General features: G+C 39.6%; 1 protein-coding gene across 14 annotated transcripts in view; it reads left to right on the forward strand.

Moving 5' to 3' along the window:
• The window catches only part of DMD (dystrophin), a 1,873,751-nt gene that overhangs the window by 1,795,084 nt on the left and 60,003 nt on the right, over positions 1-18,664 (forward strand). For all 14 annotated transcript variants that reach the window (XM_075265063.1, XM_075265067.1, XM_075265060.1 and 11 more), the window contains 3 exons: positions 12,029-12,230; positions 13,020-13,105; positions 18,248-18,405. In XM_075265063.1, coding sequence (XP_075121164.1) covers positions 12,029-12,230; positions 13,020-13,105; positions 18,248-18,405 — 446 coding nt within the window. The remainder of the gene's footprint in view (positions 1-12,028; positions 12,231-13,019; positions 13,106-18,247; positions 18,406-18,664) is intronic.

Below are 18,664 nucleotides of genomic sequence, written 5' to 3' on the forward strand. Positions count from 1 at the left end.
ACCGGTTGGGGAACCAGTTTTCCTGATTTGCCATCATGGTGCCCAAGCCAAGCCTCCAGCTGGACGCGTGCCCCGTACTGCCCTGGGGGACCATACACCACAGTTGCCCCTCCCCCACCCCACTACATTTGGACAATAAGATAAACCCCCATTTTCTGCCTAAACTTGGCGGTAAGGGGAGAGTGCGTCTTATAGTCTGAACATATAGTACATGACAAGAATCTGTATAACTAATCATATGCTAAATGGTTGCAAGTCAAATTGATGCATGAGATAGCCAAGGTTGTCTATAAAATGATGGTGGTCTCAGATTCTAAGCTGTAGTAGTGTCAGGATTTGAACCTGTGCACCTGCTGTCTTGCCCGGTTTCTCCTTGCTACCTGAGCTATCAGGCTTGTGGAATAATGGCCTGTTGGACGTCTGTGTGGAGCCTACTGCTGAGGCTCATCAGCTGCTGCTAATAATTGGAACCCGCCCTGTATTAACCTTGATTGGACTGGCTATATATAGGTGACTCTGACACTTCCTGTTTGTGTTGGTATTGTGTTCTGTTCATTCCGGATACAGCCTGAACACCCAGGAGACCTCCTTGTTGGAGATCTTCTTCAGTTCTTTGGAACTTCACCTGCAAGCTCACCGTAGCTTGACTACAGCCCTTGAAAGACTACAGACTTCTACCTGGTCTTTACTCAGCTGATCTTGGACTACTACCTCAGCCCCCTGTGGGCCATCCACCTGCTGTCTCCAGCCTCCTCTGTGTTTCCCGACGACTGGACTCCTGATCCCGTACCACCAGTAGCGTGACAAGTAGATCGTGAGATATGAAACCTGAAGGTCAAAAGTTCAAAACATATCCTTTTGCTAGTCAGTGTACATATGAGTAGTATATTTACTTTATTAACCCAACTTTTATATTCTGCCAATATTGCAGCTCTAACCATAACAGAATCTGAGAAACTGTTAGTTAAAACAGGACGTGATTTCTTTAATTTTTTTAATATGCTACTTACTACTGATTTTACTCCTGTGTTTTTAACAAAATATCTGTATGTTTATAGCTAAAGCTGCAACATTGGTAGCATATGAAGGCGCTATCAGTCTTCAGATAGCTATCCGCTATCAGAAACTCCTTTATCAGTATAAGATAGTTATTTGAAGTTCGCCACAGGGTCCCGCCATTCTTAGTTACGCCACTGATGAGATCCCACTCTAAGGTCGCCTCTGAACTCGCTCCACTCACTCATCTTTTTTAGCACCCTCAATTGTTATCCGCCTTTCAGCTGCTGCTTGATATTGAGTGCTACCAGATAACTTACCTGTAATCAGAATACGTGTTGCACTTATTACATTAAAACTCGTTGGCACTTTATGTAGGTCTGTCCTACATAGTGTTGTATGGTCTGCAATGTGTGCCAGTTGTACTTGCTATATGGATCCCATTGACTTCTGATGTCTTCTTCATTAAATCTGATGAAAATGTGTATAGAAGCTGAATCTAATGCACATAGGTCTGACCTTGTTAGTTTATGCTTTGGTTTTTTTTATATTGTATTCTAATGTATTAAAAACTATTGGGTCAATGCAATAAAACTGGGCATTATTAGTGGTAATTTATTTTAACTATAGCTTTATTTTATATACCATGGGGGACTCTTCCTAAACCTGTATTATAATAATAATAATAATAATAATGTTGTAGTGTTGGTTGCGTTCCCATCTCTTCCCTGGCGGCTGAAGGTGCTTTCCTTCAGTAGGGCATGTCTTGGCTTGCTATGTGTCCTCACACAAGGTGCACAGCATTTCTTATAGGCTCCGTTCCCTTTAAGCGCAGCGCTGGAGGTTTTGGCACGGTCTTAATTACTGTGTTAAGTGTGTGCCTTATTGATTTAGATGTAGTTTCCATCTGAGTACAAGAAATATTAAAATAGCGCTTTGCTTGATTGCTGTGGCAGAAACTAATGACTGAGACTAATGTGCAGGTTATCTGTATCGCTAATGGTTCTGCACTCTCTAGGAAAGAGAAGCAGCCATGTCTCTCTGCTGTATACAAAACATTTATGATTACATGCTTGACTTGCGTGATTTAATAGGACTCTTATTTCTGATGGTGTAAAGAATTTATTGGATCTTCTTCAAGATATTAAACTCAAAATAAAATATGCTTAAGCCCCTGCTAGGACTTTGTCAAGGGGATTCTTCAATGAGATGTTAAGCAGAAACATGATAGAAAGCAGTTTTCTAACACCATAATACAGAGCAAAAAAAAAAAATCCCACTGAAAGTATGTGAATGTGGGAAAAGTCACACAGTGATCTGCCTGTACTGGGATTATTCACACCCACATGATGAAGGTACGAAGATATTCTTGTGACCTAGAATCATGTGGTGTGGCTGTGTTTAGTCAACTGACAGCAGTGTGTGGAAGTCGTATTTACAAGTATTCCTGTGCTATCGTGTCCTTTAACAATAAAGTTGCAGATTTGGTCCTCCTTTTCTATTCTCAGCCTGTTGGTGTGGCATTAGGCCAGTATCTGCTTTACAGTATGGGCAACTTATTTTCATATGACTGGCAGGAACATTTCTGCCCCATTACGTGCCATTGACTAGGGAGGTAAGAGTTAAGGGACATCATAGCACAGGGACCGTGGACAAGATCATCCCTGGTGTCCTTTTACTTTGCCAGTGTGTTAACGCATTTATCTCTAGTGCCAATACCACTGAAATTGGCGGTTTCTATCACAGCGTTTAAATCTTTTAAAATTTTCTTCTAATTAAAACTTAACTAAAGTTTTATTTAATTTTTTTTTTTTCTCTGACTTCCATTCTCGGCGAGCTGTTTTTCAGTCACAGTTCACAGCTTATCTACTCCCCTCTCTACACAATGACCTCTGTTCAGGTCAAAGAGCATGCCTAGAAAACTCTTCCATATAAGAGAATAGGGTATGATTCGGCTCACTGTGTCTATGGCCCAGGATCCTTCTAGAAGAAACAAGAAGTCAGAGTGTTTTAGAGTTCATGGCAATATTTTTTATAATAGATATATCTGTGTGCATCTCAATTAATTAGAATATCATCAAAAAGTTTTCTTTTTTAGTAATTCAGTTGAAAAAGTGAAACCCATATATTATATTGAGTCATTACAAACCAAGTGAACTTTTTCAAGTGTTTCTTTCTGTTAATGTTGATGATTATGGCTTACAGCCAAGGAAACCCCAAAAATCATTATCTCAGAAAATTAGAATAATTAACCCAAAACAGCTGCAAAGGCTTCCTAAGCGTTTAAAAATGTCCCTTAGTCTGGTTCAGTAGCAAGACAATTATGGGGAAGACTGCTGACTTGACAGATGTCCAGAAAGAGTCATTGACACACTTCACAAGGAGGGTAAGCCACAAAAGGTCATTGCTAATGAAGCTGGCTGTTCACACAGTGCTGTATCAAAGAGTATTAATGGAAAGTTGAGTGGAAAGAAAGTGTGATAGAAAAAAAAGTGGACAAGCAACCAGTATAGCCGCAGCCTTGATAGGATTGTTTCCGAAAAGGCCATTCAAAAGTTTGGTGGAGATTCACAAGGAGAGGACTGCTGCTGGAGTCAGTGCTTTAAGAGCCACCACACACAGATGTACCCAGGACATGGGCTATAAGTGTTGCATTCCATTCCAAGCCACTTATGACCAATAGACAAAGATAGATGCGTCTTACCTGGGCCAAGGAGAGAAAGAACTGGACTGTTGCTCAGTGGTCAAAGGTGTTTTCAGATGAAAGTAAATTTTGCATTTTATTTGGAAATTGTGGTCCCAGAGTCTGGAGGAATAGTGGAGACGCTGCACACAATCCAAGCTGCTTGAATTCTAGTGTGAAGTTTCCATAATCAGTGGTGGTTTGGGGAGCCATGTCATCTGCTGGTGTAGGTCCACTGTGTTTTATCAAGACCAAAGTCAGTGCAGCCGTCTACCAGGAAATTCTAGAGCACTTCATGCTTCCTTCTGCCCACAAGCTTTTTGGAGATGGAATTTTCATTTTCCAACAGGACATGGCCCATGTTCACACTGCCACAACTGCTTTAATAACCACAGTATCACTGTGCTTGATTGTCCAGCAAACTTGCCTGACCTGGTATTGTCAAGGGGAAGATGAAAGATCAGACCCAACAATGTAAATAAGCTGAAGGCTGCTATCATACAACCTGGGCTTCCATAACACCTCTGCAGTGCCACTGGCTGATCCCTCCATGTCACATTGCCACATTGATACCGTCATTCATGTAGAAGGAGCCCCGACCAAGTATTGAGGGCATTTACTCAACAGACTTTTCATTTGGCCTACATTTCTGTTAAATAATTTATTTTTACAGCTGGTCTTATATAATAGTCTAATTTTCTGAGATGACTTTTTGGGTATCCCTATAGGTATAATTGAAGCAGAAAGTCAGCAGAGGAAACTTCTGTGAAAAGTGCTGCCGGAAAAACCGCAATTTGTTGCCACCATGGTTTTTCCACTGCACTTTTTGCCATGGAACACTACATGGGGCCTTAGACTGAATGGGTTCATCTCGACACTGCTTTAGTGGCAGATGTCTAGGGAGATAAGGACTGAGTTTGGATTTAAAGGGAGTCTGTGAGCAGGAAAATCGTAATCAAAGTAATCCCAGTACCTTATATAGCTCATTAGAAACTTTCCAAATATGTCTTTGAAATTCAGCTTTGTAGATCTAGTATCATTTCTCATCTTCCCTGAGCTTAGCTCTGTACTATAGATTACCTGCACTAACTGCAGCACAGCGTAGAGCAAAGCCTGGGGAACATGAGAAACTGCTCAAAAGCCTTTTTCACCTCATTTGCATATGAGTAAAGTAACAATTTTCTCAGCAATGGAGCTGCAGTGCCAAAAGAGTACAAGGATTACTTTAGTTACTATTTTTCTGCTGACAGACTTCCTATAATCTACACACACCTTTTGTGCAAGAGGCTCTTACAAAAGTGTTCTCTCTTCTCTTATTCATTACACATACACTGCTCAGCCAAGCATGCATGTGTATGGCCAGTTTGAGTATATTTATTTGTCAGTGTTATTGTATTTGACAGTTTCTAGGTATGTCAGAAAATGCAGTAAATATAGCCAAAGGCAGCAAAAACTGTAATGCGTACACTAGGTTCACACCTGCGTTCAGGTTTCCGGTCTTCGGATCAGTTTGCAGGATTTTTCTCTCCGCATTCTTCAAGCAGAATGGGGGATGGAATTCCCCAACAGAAACGGAGTGCTGGTGTGAATCCAGCCTCAATTTGTTATATTTATATTGGCTTTTACATTTTCTGACCCCATAGTCTGTGATAGTCAGAGGGTCCGAGGAGTTTGCTGTGACAGTGTCCTGGCTGCCTATTCCTGTTGCACATAGGAAGCCTATGTGCAATATGTGCTTCAATATAAAGTAGTGCAGTACATTGCACTTGGGATCAGCAAATGCCAGATTTGAGTTTCCTTGTGGGACAGGAAAAAAGTTTAAAAAAAAAAAAATCTTTTAATTAATAAAATACTTATTGTAAACAAAGCAGTTGGATATTCACATGTGCCTATAAGTCAGCTTTATCCAAAAATAGTTATTTATCTCATATGGTGAAAGCAGTACTAACAAAAAGCTGTTTTGTTAGTAATTGTGGTAAAACGTGGTATTGTTTTAATCATAATAAGCTGCCAATGCAAAAAAATTATGATCGAATTGTAGGTTTTGCACACATACCCCCCAAAAAAACCTTACAACGAATAAGCCCCCATTTAGCTATGTCGACAGAAAAATAGTTATGAATTAAGGAAAGTGAATAAGGAACATATGAAAAAAGTCGCTGAGCCTAAAATCTTACCCTGCATCCTTACAGCTAAAGGGGGTCTGTCTTTAGGAAGCTCTGTACCAAACCAGCCTCAGCGCATTGTAGGGGATGTTATTTTGAGCAGATCTGCTGCAGTCATGCAAAAGTGTGCCTGCATTACTTGTTAACATTTCTGTGTGTTTGTCCCACTGTCCATTTGGGGGGGTGGCTTCATTTTGGTTTGTTCTTGCCCTCATGTGCCTAAGCTGATTTGAATTAGAGTATAAAAGACGAGAACTACACTTTACTTTTATTCATTAACCTTAATATATCTTCCATACAGACCAGCAATGGTGGCTGCACTTGACATTTGTATTACCTTTTATGGTTAGTGTGAGTTGTTTGTTGCTATTGTTCCTTGAAATATCGGTAGTAGTTTCTATAATTCAGTTATTTAACTCTTCCCTACATGTTTCTCATATTGAGACAAGTGATGGGCCCTGTTCTGTTACCGGTAGAAAGTGACCCATAATAACCGGCACACCCTTAGCCAGCAATCTCACTAGGGGAATGCTCAAAGTATGCTCCAAAGCAAAGGTATATAATATTTCATTGGTTTACCTATCCCTTGTGGCATCTGAGTACACTCTCTCATTTTATAGAAAAGAATACTTTTATCCCTCTTCTGGGGTAAGTTGAAGTCTCTACCAGTTGCACGCTTGATAACCCCCTCACCTATTAATGTGAGCAGCCAGTTATGTGAACTAGAGGAGGATTTACCAATTCTGTAACTGTATTCCCTTCATAGACCATTCTAGTCTCCTCCCTTTAACACTCAGGCAGTAAATCTGTTTATTTCATATATTGTGTTAGTGGTCCAGGTTATGTGTATTTCATTTACTACATTTGGGGACAGCAGGTTTTGCAGCTACTCAACCATCTAGCCAGTTGAGAGGAGACCACATTGGCCTTGGGTCACCGTTACCCCAAAGGGGAGCTGCTTATGTAGTTGAATTCATTCTGAGACTCTCCACTGAGTTTATTGACTTGTAATTTCTGGGACCTTACCCTCTGACACATGAAGTGCTTGATGGTTTCCTTATAACTCCACTTCATCTTAATCTACTGTATGTTGTCTCACTTCGTTGGCTGGTTTGGTGTACTGTTTCAAATGCACCTTCTATAGAACCTGATGTGTAGAGTTTTTCATTACCTGCACTGTAATTTCTATACTGTTGAAATGGATAAAAAGAACCCCTCCCCCCAAAAAAAACAAAACAAAAGTTGAACATGAGGAAATCCTGCTAGCCAAATGCATAAAGTTGGCATAAGCTTCCATGATCACATTTAGAGTGCATTCACACAGAGTTTTGTGGCACTGATTTTGCCACAATAGCTCGAGTAAAGAATCAGCACTAAAAAAAAAAAAAAAAAAAGACTCCCACATGCGTAAAATGGAACCCATTGAAGTCAATGGGAGTCTTTTTTTCAGCACTGATTCTTTACTCGAGTTATTGTGGCAAAATTAGCGCAACAAAACTCTGTGTGAATGCACTCTTACAGGGTTTTTTTTGTGGTTTTTTCCCCTCTTTTCACTATATTAAGAAAATGTATCTTTCCCTGGCAGGCCATTGTTTACCCTTCAGAAATGGATACCAGTGGTTAAGAATACCTGCTTCACTTCCACCAAATCTCCCGCTTTGTTGTCAAGTGCTCGATGGTGCACCTATTATAGTTTGGCTCCATCCGGAGCAGGCATTTCCCTTTATATCTTTGCAGTGGAAACCGCAGCAGCTGCTGCTTAAGAGGCTTTGCTGTCTTCTAGGAGTACAGGATTCCCTAGGGACCCCTTTTTTCTGCTGTGTATACAGTGCATAATGTACTGCATCCAAAGCAAATAAAATATAGCAAGGGACCCGCTAGCAGGAATACTTTTTATTTTTTTTAAAGTTGTCTTGTTTCTGGAGATTTTACATATGTTGGTATTACTGATCCCTTTGTGCAGAATCAGTTTGTACCTTACGTTTAGTGATCCCTTAAATATTACACATCTTATGCAGAATAAATTTCTGTAGAAGATGATGCTTGACTGAGAAGTTAGAGGTGGAAGCAAGAACATGCTGACTCTCTTCTATCCCAAGCAATAAAGTATAGCAGAAGACTGATATTTCTCTTGAAAAGCACTGGGATTTACTAGCGAATATACCCATTGTTGGTAGTAGTAATAAATGAAAGACCTTTTGAAATTAATTTCTCATTAAAATCATATCTATGCATAATAACCTGAAGGCCAAGATGCCAGCATGATAACTTGCTTAGGTATTTATATCTTGGGGATAATTAAGATTAGGTTAATCATATGTTAATGAATGCATTTAGAACTTTTATCTATGGAATTTCAATACGGATTCGTAACAGCGGTGATCCTGGGGAGTTTTACTAAATTCTCATAAGTAACCATGCCAGTTTTTCACTCAAATGGTGCATACATACTATGAGAGTTCTGAGAAGGTCACTCAAAATTGGGTTCAAAAATGATCTTCAGGGGAAAGAAGCTGACAAAGTTGTAAATCTGACTAGGAAATGTAAAACTGTCACAGGTAATCTGGTCTGAATAAGACAGTGGTCTACTCAAAGGGGGTCTTTACCATGTGCTTAGTGTTGTTATTCACATTTTTAGTCTACACTTTACCATTACAGCCAAAAATGTTGGTAATGGTAAAATGCCTGTGCATCTAAAGAGAATCTGCAGGGCTGATGATGTGGTGAACTAAACCACCGACTCAGACTCCTATGTTTGTTTGTTTTTTGTTTTTTTTTTTGTTTTTTACATAGCCTGGCTCAGCCTCTTAGGGCCAGTTCACACGGAGTTAACGCGCTCACATTCTGACATGTATACACGTGTCAGAATGTGAGCGCTCAAAGCAGATCTCATTAATTTCAATGGGTCGTTACAGGCGTATAACGTGCGTAATTTTGCGGCCGCAAAACACTGTGCGGTATACGCCCATAATGACCCATTGAAATTAATGTGATCTGTTTCGAGCACTCACATTCTGACACGTGTATACGTGCCAGAATGCGAGTGCGTTAACTCCGTGTGAACTGGCCCTTACAGCCATGGTCAGTAAGAAACAGTAGAGCTCCTTTTAAAGAGGACCTTTCATCAGATCGGGCACATGCAGTTTTATATACTGCTAGAAAGCTGACAGTGCGCTGAATTCAAGAATTCAGAAATTAAAAAGCTAACATCCTCATTGTTAAAGGGGCTCTATCATTGGGAAAAGTCATTTTTAACTAATCACATCTTTTCATAGTCTTTAGAATGGCTATTCCACACCTACCTTTAGTATGTAAATAAGTTTTTATTCATATGTTGATTAGACTGGTGCACGATGCATTGTGCACCCTCTTTGCTATTGTTTCCTATGGATGTATACAGCACAGGCTGCTGCTGCTAATGACTAAGCTTCCTGTTTGCACGCACACATAGGAGATAATAGCAGGGACGAGTGCTGCTGGGAACTTCCTGTGCTAGTTGGAAGCTCATTAGCATATGAATAAAAACGGACTTATTCAGAAACCATTGAGGCAATTTAAATACTAGAGGTAGGTGTGGAATAGACTTTCTAAAGCCTATGAAAGGATGTGTTAAAAATAGCTTTTCCCAATGATAGAGCCCCTTTAAAAATGCCAAAGTATTTTAATGCAGCTAACGTCACGCTGATGATTCTGATTGTAGGTCCGATACGACTATAAGAGTCTGAGCACTACATGTAATGAGAATTCTGCTTTAGGCCCCACAACTAGTAATCCCAGATATTGCTGTGTTACTTTTTATCTGCCAGAGAACTCCTAGACTGAAGCTGAAAACTGTAAAACTTATCACTGGTACATGAATAGTCCTAGAACTCTTAAATAGAGTGACAGATAGAACTGGGGTTACAAGGTTTGGGCTGTAAACTCCAGCATCATCAAGACATGTTGCTGGTTTAAGGGCCCCAAACCTAGTGGCCGGTTCCCTTTTAATTTAGTTAATAATTCCTGAAGTTATTGCAGTTAACCGCAGCTGGCAGTGTGGTTTTGCAGGTAAAACTGCACCGCTTTTCGGTTAAACCTCATGCCAGGTTGGGTATCACCCTCATTGCAGCTGTTATATGTGGCTGTATGCAGTTCTGCAGAGGTGTTTGACTCCATTACAAAGGCCAGGCCACTGTAGCATGTGAGAGAGTGTCTTTGTGAAATTGTACATAATTTCAGGGACCTTGGCTGAAAAATACTAATTTGTAGAGGATAACTGGAAGATTTAATAGGATGCGACAACTTTGGTGGTGGCAAAGCATGATGAACCATTAAGATTACATTGTTTTACAATGTTATGCCATTTTATGGCTTGTTCTATGTAAAAACAGTGTGGTTCAACAAGTCACGATTGAAGACCTTTTAAAGGGCTTTGGACATTGATATATTCAGAAGTCACCTATAGGTGGCACTTAAGAGACAGTTTTGTCCTTATGGAAGTAAAGAAATGAAACGCTTGAGTACTGTCTTTTGGTAAAATAGGAGGAACAGTTGCCAGATCCGAACACTACTAAGCCCTTTTTTAGATATACTGTAAGCAAATTGAAACTAAAGATAACTAAAACCGTATGGACTGATTCTCACAGCAGATTTATTGCAGAAATGTCTATGGCTTTCTCATTCATTTGAATAAGGTTTGCAGAAATCCATACACATCCCCATGTCTTAAAGAACATGTTTAAGGAGTATGGAGGTTTTCAGTCTCCAGATATGTATGCAACACATCTGCAGTCTGTATAAAAATACTGGAATTGCTGCAAATGGACAATTGGGCAACAGAGCAATGGAATATTATTATGCCGTGTTGATGGTACTTTGCTTAAAATGTCAATTCTATCAAGTAGAAAGAAGCTCAGTCTGGTTCTTTGTATCACTTTGTCTGTAAATGTGTGTAGATATAGAGCTTTATACTAGTTCTTAAGTGTGTATTTGCTGACATTGTTGTAGATAATGAATGGTATAGCTTTAACCTTTTAGACTAGCAAAACTTATTTGCTGTGCTACATCCGGCCCCCTTGTTCGTGCTTTTTATCTGGCAGTAAGATGTGTTTAGCTAAAGGACGTTTCAGTGTGTGTTCCGGATCATACCATTTATTACATTTCCATTTTGCTGTAATTCTTATCTTTTTCACGTGTTGCCAGTTTCTCCATTAGTCAGATCTTGCTGGAGTACTTTTCCCAACTCTTGGAAGGTCACCTAAGTTTAACAGCCAAAACATATAATAAGTTTATCCTATTTTGTATTAGTATTGGTTGTAAAGTAGATCTAATCTGTAAAATAACTTATTCACGCTTTATCATAAGTCGTACTGGTCTTCCTCAAGCTTTATGTGCCTTGGACTTGTGCAATGACAACTCCCCAGGTTCCTTTGCAGCCATCAGTATGAGAAGGGGGATGGTTGTGTAATGGCAGAGATTTCCAGTATATCAGAGAATCTTTTTATAATGCTGTAACACATAATACCGGTCTTCAATTTGGACCGCAAACCTGTAAGAAATTAGACATTATATTTCCTTTTTAGTTTCTCAACATAATTGATACTAGTATTTTATGATATGGTTTACATACACTATGCTATATATGTGACTAGTCTAACATATCAGTGATACAAAGCCATAGTGATAAGGCTTCTGTGTTCTCTTTTCAGTTTCTCTTGCTTTCTAATGCCAGATAAAGGACTATAAATAGTTGAAAGCAGCCAGATTTATTGCTAATTCTATATATAAAGTGAAATATGACCAAATATAGTCCTAATGTGCTTGCAGGCAGAATATATTCATCATACATTGCAGCATGTGCACACACAGCAGATTTCCTCTTCGTTATTTCCGGAGATTTTATGTTGTAGGGAAAAGCTATTGTTTTCATTAATCTGATGTTAGGTAAGTGTCTTTTTCAGAAAGTGTCAACACAACCTGCACAAGGCATTGACCTCTTAGAAATTAGAGACGTTCCACACAATTATTAGCAGTATGCTCAGGTTCCTAAGGGACCGAGCACATTAAATTACCAATTACTGCTCTCTGACTCCTCTGTATATACCTTTACACCACAAGGGACCCCATGTATATCTGTACTTTTTATTATTTGTTCCATCTCCCGTCTGTGTATAACGTCTTATATTGCATTTGTTTTTATTTACAGTGGATTTATTGGGCTTGTCTGCAGCTTGCGATGCCTTGGACCAGCACAACCTCAAGCAGAACGACCAGCTTATGGACATCTTGCAGATTATTAATTGCCTAACCACAATTTATGATCGACTGGAGCAAGAGCACAACAACCTGGTGAACGTGCCCCTCTGCATTGATATGTGCCTGAACTGGCTCCTGAATGTTTATGACACGTGGGTGATCATTTCATTACATAAGATATATGTACAGTAGAGTAATAGAAGCAGTGGTTAGATAGTTCCCAGCTCATAAGACTAAGTGTCAGTATAAGATCACTGCCATCGAACACGGCTTGGTTGTCTTCTAGAGTATGCAGTGTGTTCTTAGCCTAATATCACATTTTAACCTAATACCAGTAATACAGTATTTTACAGTCCTCTATATTTAGTATTATAGCTTCTGAAATATATAAATCAGAAATTGCCGTATTCTGCACCATGAATAGCGTGAGAATATAGCAAGGCATTTTCTAATGCCCGGTTCAATAAAGTCTTATGTCTAAAGACGTGATCTATGTGGCAAGTGCTTGAATTACATCTATAGAGAATGAAATATAAGATTTACCATTGAAATCATTTTGTAGAAAGTACCAGGTGATATGTTATGTTCTAGTATTGGAAGATGTTATATATGGATAAGGCTTTACTCTAAATACTATTAAAAAAAACAACTCATAGACTGGATAAAGAAATGATTACCCATATCTGGTCTGGGATATGGAGAGGTGGTTTGAGGTTGATCTCTCTACATTATCTGCATATTAAGACCAGTACGAAGTATTTCATCAGTGTATTTATTATGTGTGTATATATATATATATATATATATATATATATATATATATATATATATATATATATATATATAATTTTGCATAGATGCATAGAACAGTTCTAATAAGAAATATTATCTACAGTTTAATTGAATGGATTTACAGACTTTCATATGTTCCTCACATCTAGGGGTCGGACTGGAAGAATCCGCGTGTTGTCTTTTAAAACTGGTATTATATCTCTATGTAAAGCACATTTGGAAGACAAGTACAGATGTAAGTATATTATTTATGTCAACTGAAAAACTTTTAAACCCCTTAGATCCCATAATGATAATGTCAAAACACAGTGGAATACATAAGTACATTGGGCAAACTTGTGGACATCGGTTATGATATTTCCTTCAGCATGAACCTTATATACATGATCATTCTCAGTGGTCCAGAAAGATGGGACATGCAGTAGGCTGAGCTTTTGCAAGCATGCATGTTTGTTACAATAGGGCATTTGAATAAGCAGTTTTTTTTAGACACCCTAAAGTCACTTGCCTATCTGAACCACTGATCATCTTATGTGTATGGCTAGCTTTAGGTCAAACAACTGACATTTGATATTTTAGATGATGTGATATTTTAGTTCATATTGTAGATAATACAGTATACTGCTTTCAAACTGTCCAACTTTTAGCCTATCCCTGGAAATCTCAGACTACATTGTAGATCAAGTGCAATTGAAATGAATGGAGCTCTACTTACCGTAGAATGTTGTGCGAGACTACATGTCTCATTGCCCAATGATTTAGGGGGCTCTATATTAAGTGCTGTGGTCCCTTCATTCTAGAAGCTGATAGGTGTATGAACTTTACCCAAATGTTTATACCCAGAACTTTGGCTGCATATGCCATCCACTCCATGTACATAGAGAAAGTCCTGACATCATGTGGAGGAGAAGCATTGGTTAGGTTGAATTTCCACATGACCAATCCTTTGTTCCTTTGTCCAGTTGTCTGGCATCGGCATTCTCTATCTGAGGTATATGGGATATATTTACCTGTGACATGTCAAAAGGTCATATATAGCTGATTGTTCCATTTAATAAGTTCTTCATACCATTGAGAGCCGCCATTCATCATAAATATTGTGTGCCAAATGTGTATGGCTCACTCCTGCACTTAAATTAGGCTATACCTATATATACCTTTATCCCTTAGCATCTGAATTTAACCCAGGGCTTCTTTGACTTTAAAGATTGTCCTGGAGGATCTGGGAAAGGTTCCAGAGATGATGAAAATATCGCTAATAATTACAAGTGTAATCTGTATGTTTCAGGATCATTTTTCCAAATTCATTTATGCTCAGACAAATTCCACGTTGTAAACAAATCTGTAAATCAAAAGTGCTGGACTTGAAAGCATGCAGAGGCTTAAGGACAGAAAAGCACCAAAACAACATGGTGTTAATGGAGGGAGCTGGAAACAGCCTCCAGAGGGTGATAAAATGGCAGCACAGAGAAGCAAAGTCATTTGTCTGTGTCATGCTTGTGGCTTGCTTTGAAATCTTATTGGAAATTCTGCTTTGTGGGAAAGTGCTTATTTATTAAACAGTCTTGTCATTTAAAAAAGGGAAAAATGGCTTACATGGGGCTAATCTTACCTCGCTTTCATCAGCTATGATATAAGGTATTCCCATCCACAAGCACATACAATTGGGTTCTTTATTTTGTAATTCTTACCAGAAAATAACACACAGGATTCAGGCTTCATACTACGTGGCATTACTACATACATTAGATAGTGATGTATTAGATACGCACTAGTTTTGTTAAAATTAACAATTAAAGGGGCTACAAAAACATCCGCTCCTTTGCATCTCGCCTAGAAGCATCTCTACCCTGGTCCATAGGTTATTTCTGAAGTTTAATATCAGCCTCACTCAAGCAAATGGGATCAAGTTGCAATACTCATTTTTGTAATAGCAGATAATCCCTTTCCCTGTATGTAGACAGTGCTGTAGGTTTATATTTACCTGTATAAACAATTGCTTGGTAGAAATACTATATACTGTATCACGATGGATGAACAGTACTGTAATACCCTTGAAATCTTTGCAGCATTGACATACACTCACCGGCCACTTTATTAGGTACACCTGTCCAACTGCTCGTTAACACTTAATTTCTAATCAGCCAATCACATGGCGGCAACTCAGTGCATTTAGGCATGTAGACATGGTCAAGACAATCTCCTGCAGTTCAAACCGAGCATCAGTATGGGGAAGAAAGATGATTTGAGTGCCTTTGAACGTGGCATGGTTGTTGGTGCCAGAAGGGCTGGTCTGAGTATTTCAGAAACTGCTGATCTACTGGGATTTTCACGCACAACCATCTCTAGGGTTTACAGAGAATGGTCCGAAAAAGAAAAAACATCCAGTGAGCGGCAGTTCTGTGGGCGGAAATGAGTTGTTGATGCCAGAGGTCAGAGGAGAATGGCCAGACTGGTTCGTGCTGATAGAAAGGCAACAGTGACTCAAATAGCCACCCGTTACAACCAAGGTAGCCAGAAGAGCATCTCTGAACGCACAGTACGTCGAACTTTGAGGCAGGTGGGCTACAGCAGCAGAAGACCACACCGGGTGCCACTCCTTTCAGCTAAGAACAGGAAACTGAGGCTACAATTTGCACAAGCTCATCGAAATTGGACAATTGAAGATTGGAAAAACGTTGCCTGGTCTGATGAGTCTCGATTTCTGCTGCGACATTCGGATGGTAGGGTCAGAATTTGGCGTCAACAACATGAAAGCATGGATCCATCCTGCCTTGTATCAACGGTTCAGGCTGGTGGTGGTGGTGTCATGGTGTGGGGAATATTTTCTTGGCACTCTTTGGGCCCCTTGGTACCAATTGAGCATCGTTGCAACGCCAAAGCCTACCTGAGTATTGTTGCTGACCATGTCCATCCCTTTATGACCACAATGTACCCAACATCTGATGGCTACTTTCAGCAGGATAATGCAATGCCATGTCATAAAGCTGGAATCATCTCAGACTGGTTTCTTGAACATGACAATGAGTTCACTGTACTCCAATGGCCTCCACAGTCACCAGATCTCAATCCAATAGAGCATCTTTGGGATGTGGTGGAACGGGAGATTCGCATCATGGATGTGCAGCCGACAAATCTGCGGCAACTGTGTGAGGCCATCATGTCAATATGGACCAAAATCACTGAGGAATGCTTCCAGCACCTTGATGAATCTATGCCACGAAGAATTGAGGCAGTTCTGAAGGCAAAAGGGGGTCCAACCCGTTACTAGCATGGTGTACCTAATAAAGTGGCCGGTGAGTGTAGATGCCATGTATGCAGATCTCATCTTTCAAACATAGATTTTCATCCCTGCCAGCAGATGTTTGCAAGGTAGTTGGTGCTTTACCTTAAAAGAACCTAAAATATAAGGAAATTTTACATAATCATTAATGGTGGCTGAGCTTGACGGTGTCGGTGCATGTGGGATCAGCCGACAATTTAATGCATCCTCCTCTAATGGTTAGTGGTGTTGGAAGGAAGAGTCTGATGTATTCTATTTCAGTTTATCTAATCCTTATGTTATTGGGCAGTGTATGCCAGAAAGTTTCCTTTGGATCAATGTTCGAATGAACAAAATCTTGGCCAAACACTCATATCTAAAGCGTATATCCTGCATAACAGCGCTGTAGGAGGACACAAGCATGGTTACCATATTTAATCCAGGCTTGTATGATCTCTGTTGATTGTCATCCTCACCGGTTCCTGTCTGATCACCTATAAACACTCCCAGGTTTAGTTTACTAATACTTAGGGCAAATATTAAACCATTTCCTATGTTGTGTTCCAATCTGCTTTTTTAGTTTTGGTTTTATGGCTACAATTGTACAGTCTATCTACAATTCTTTGTTGTAGAGGGTAGACCTAAGTAACTGGCTGATCAGTGATGGTTATTTGCAAGTGTTTTAACCACGTACCACATCGCACACCGTGTATTACAGATTCCATCAGGAAATTGAACATGTTTTCACAAAGTGAACAAGGAATGAAACAGATGGTTTCCCATTGCTCTGTTGTTTAACCTGTTTCATTTAGGAACTAAGCACCGAACAACATGTTAAAGTATTTAGGCCCATCAGGGGGAATACATTGTTAAACTATAATGCAGCACCGCACGGCTTAGTTTCATTTCTTGTTGACCAATATTTATATTTTTAAAGACTTCCTTGGTGCTATCTTTTATCACATTAAACATTAGGACCGTTATGGTATTGACAAACATTACAAGTATTAGTTTGGTCATAAAGAGAAGGATTAGGCACCTCATCCTGTTACAAATCTGCCAAATGAATGCATGTAGAAACACAATCCCAGTGATCAGCCAGTAGATAAGGGTGCTCATTTAGGGGGAGATCTACAAACAATGCATATCTATGAGAAGAGGTATATGAAAATAAAAGTAAAGATGCCACAATCAACTTCTTACAATGTCGATTGGCACTCCATACAGGCAGATTATCTGCTGCCTGTGTAAAGCTTCCGGCTATAAAAAGCCAAGCCTCACCAGTGTGCGGAGTCAGGTATTCCAGTAACAGAGCCCACCACCAAGGCTCCTGGAAATGCAGTTTTGACTGTAAATAAGCTTCTATTATCACTGATGGTCCTTCTCTACCTGTTCCTGGTGAACCCTATAATAAATGTGAGGGAAAATGCGTTGAGCGAAAAATGAGGATTGTAGCGGGGACAGGAATTATCACTTAAGCTATGGATATCCATCTCCTGATTATAACCTGGATTACTTTGCTGGCTATTTCTCTAATAGCACCAGTTTTTGGGTGAGGGGAAGGGAAGGGACATCACGGTCCACTACCAATCTGAATATCAGGGAGTCCTGTATTGTTAATATTGTGTTGATAGGACATAATTTTTATCTGTTCATCTGGTTTCATGAGCGGTACACTGTTCTAAAACCACTAAGTTTTGTATTCACCTGATCATAGGTTGGAGTCCAAATCTAGTTTTGTTCCTTATTTACGTGGACGTCTGTAAATCTATGTATTTATGTTAGGCTAGGTTCACATCAGCGTTCGGGTTTCCGTTCGGGGTCTGCTTGGGGACCTCCTGAATGGAAACCTAATCCACTTAAAAAAGCGATTACCCGTGGACCCCATACACTATTATGGAGTTTGCATGGTTTCTATTTGGTTTCCACTCAAAAAGGGCGAAAAACGCAGAAAGGGGAATCCCCATACAGAGAACCAATGGAGGTGCAGACCCAGCTTTCAGCATTCATTTTAGTCGAATTGCCTATTAAAAATTTCTGTTTTATTTTTCCTTTCATGTGGACCACTATTTCGTGATGGCCCTTCTTGATCTAATGACATAATTCAATTTGCAGATCTTTTCAAGCAAGTGGCAAGCTCTACTGGATTTTGTGACCAACGAAGACTGGGTCTTCTCCTCCATGATGCTATTCAGATTCCACGACAGCTGGGTGAAGTGGCCTCCTTTGGCGGTAGTAACATAGAACCCAGTGTCAGAAGCTGCTTTCAATATGTAAGTATGAATTTTCCTGCGTTCATCTCCAGTTGAGTTTATTTGCATTTACAGATTGAATTGGTTATAGGAAATACATGCACTTTTTCTTTTCTTCCAGGGGTTTGCTCCCAGAATTTCTCATTATAGGTCGCTAATCTCTGTCTTGGCACAGCATTCAGAATGTTTTGTTTGCTTTGCCTTTTTGTTTAATTTTTCTTTCTACATAACAAACATAGCTCGGAAACAGCAGGGTTCCTGCAAACCTAAGCTCCTTAAA

Source organism: Leptodactylus fuscus, chromosome 2 (assembly GCF_031893055.1).
Source record: "Leptodactylus fuscus isolate aLepFus1 chromosome 2, aLepFus1.hap2, whole genome shotgun sequence".
Lineage (NCBI taxonomy): Eukaryota > Metazoa > Chordata > Amphibia > Anura > Leptodactylidae > Leptodactylus > Leptodactylus fuscus.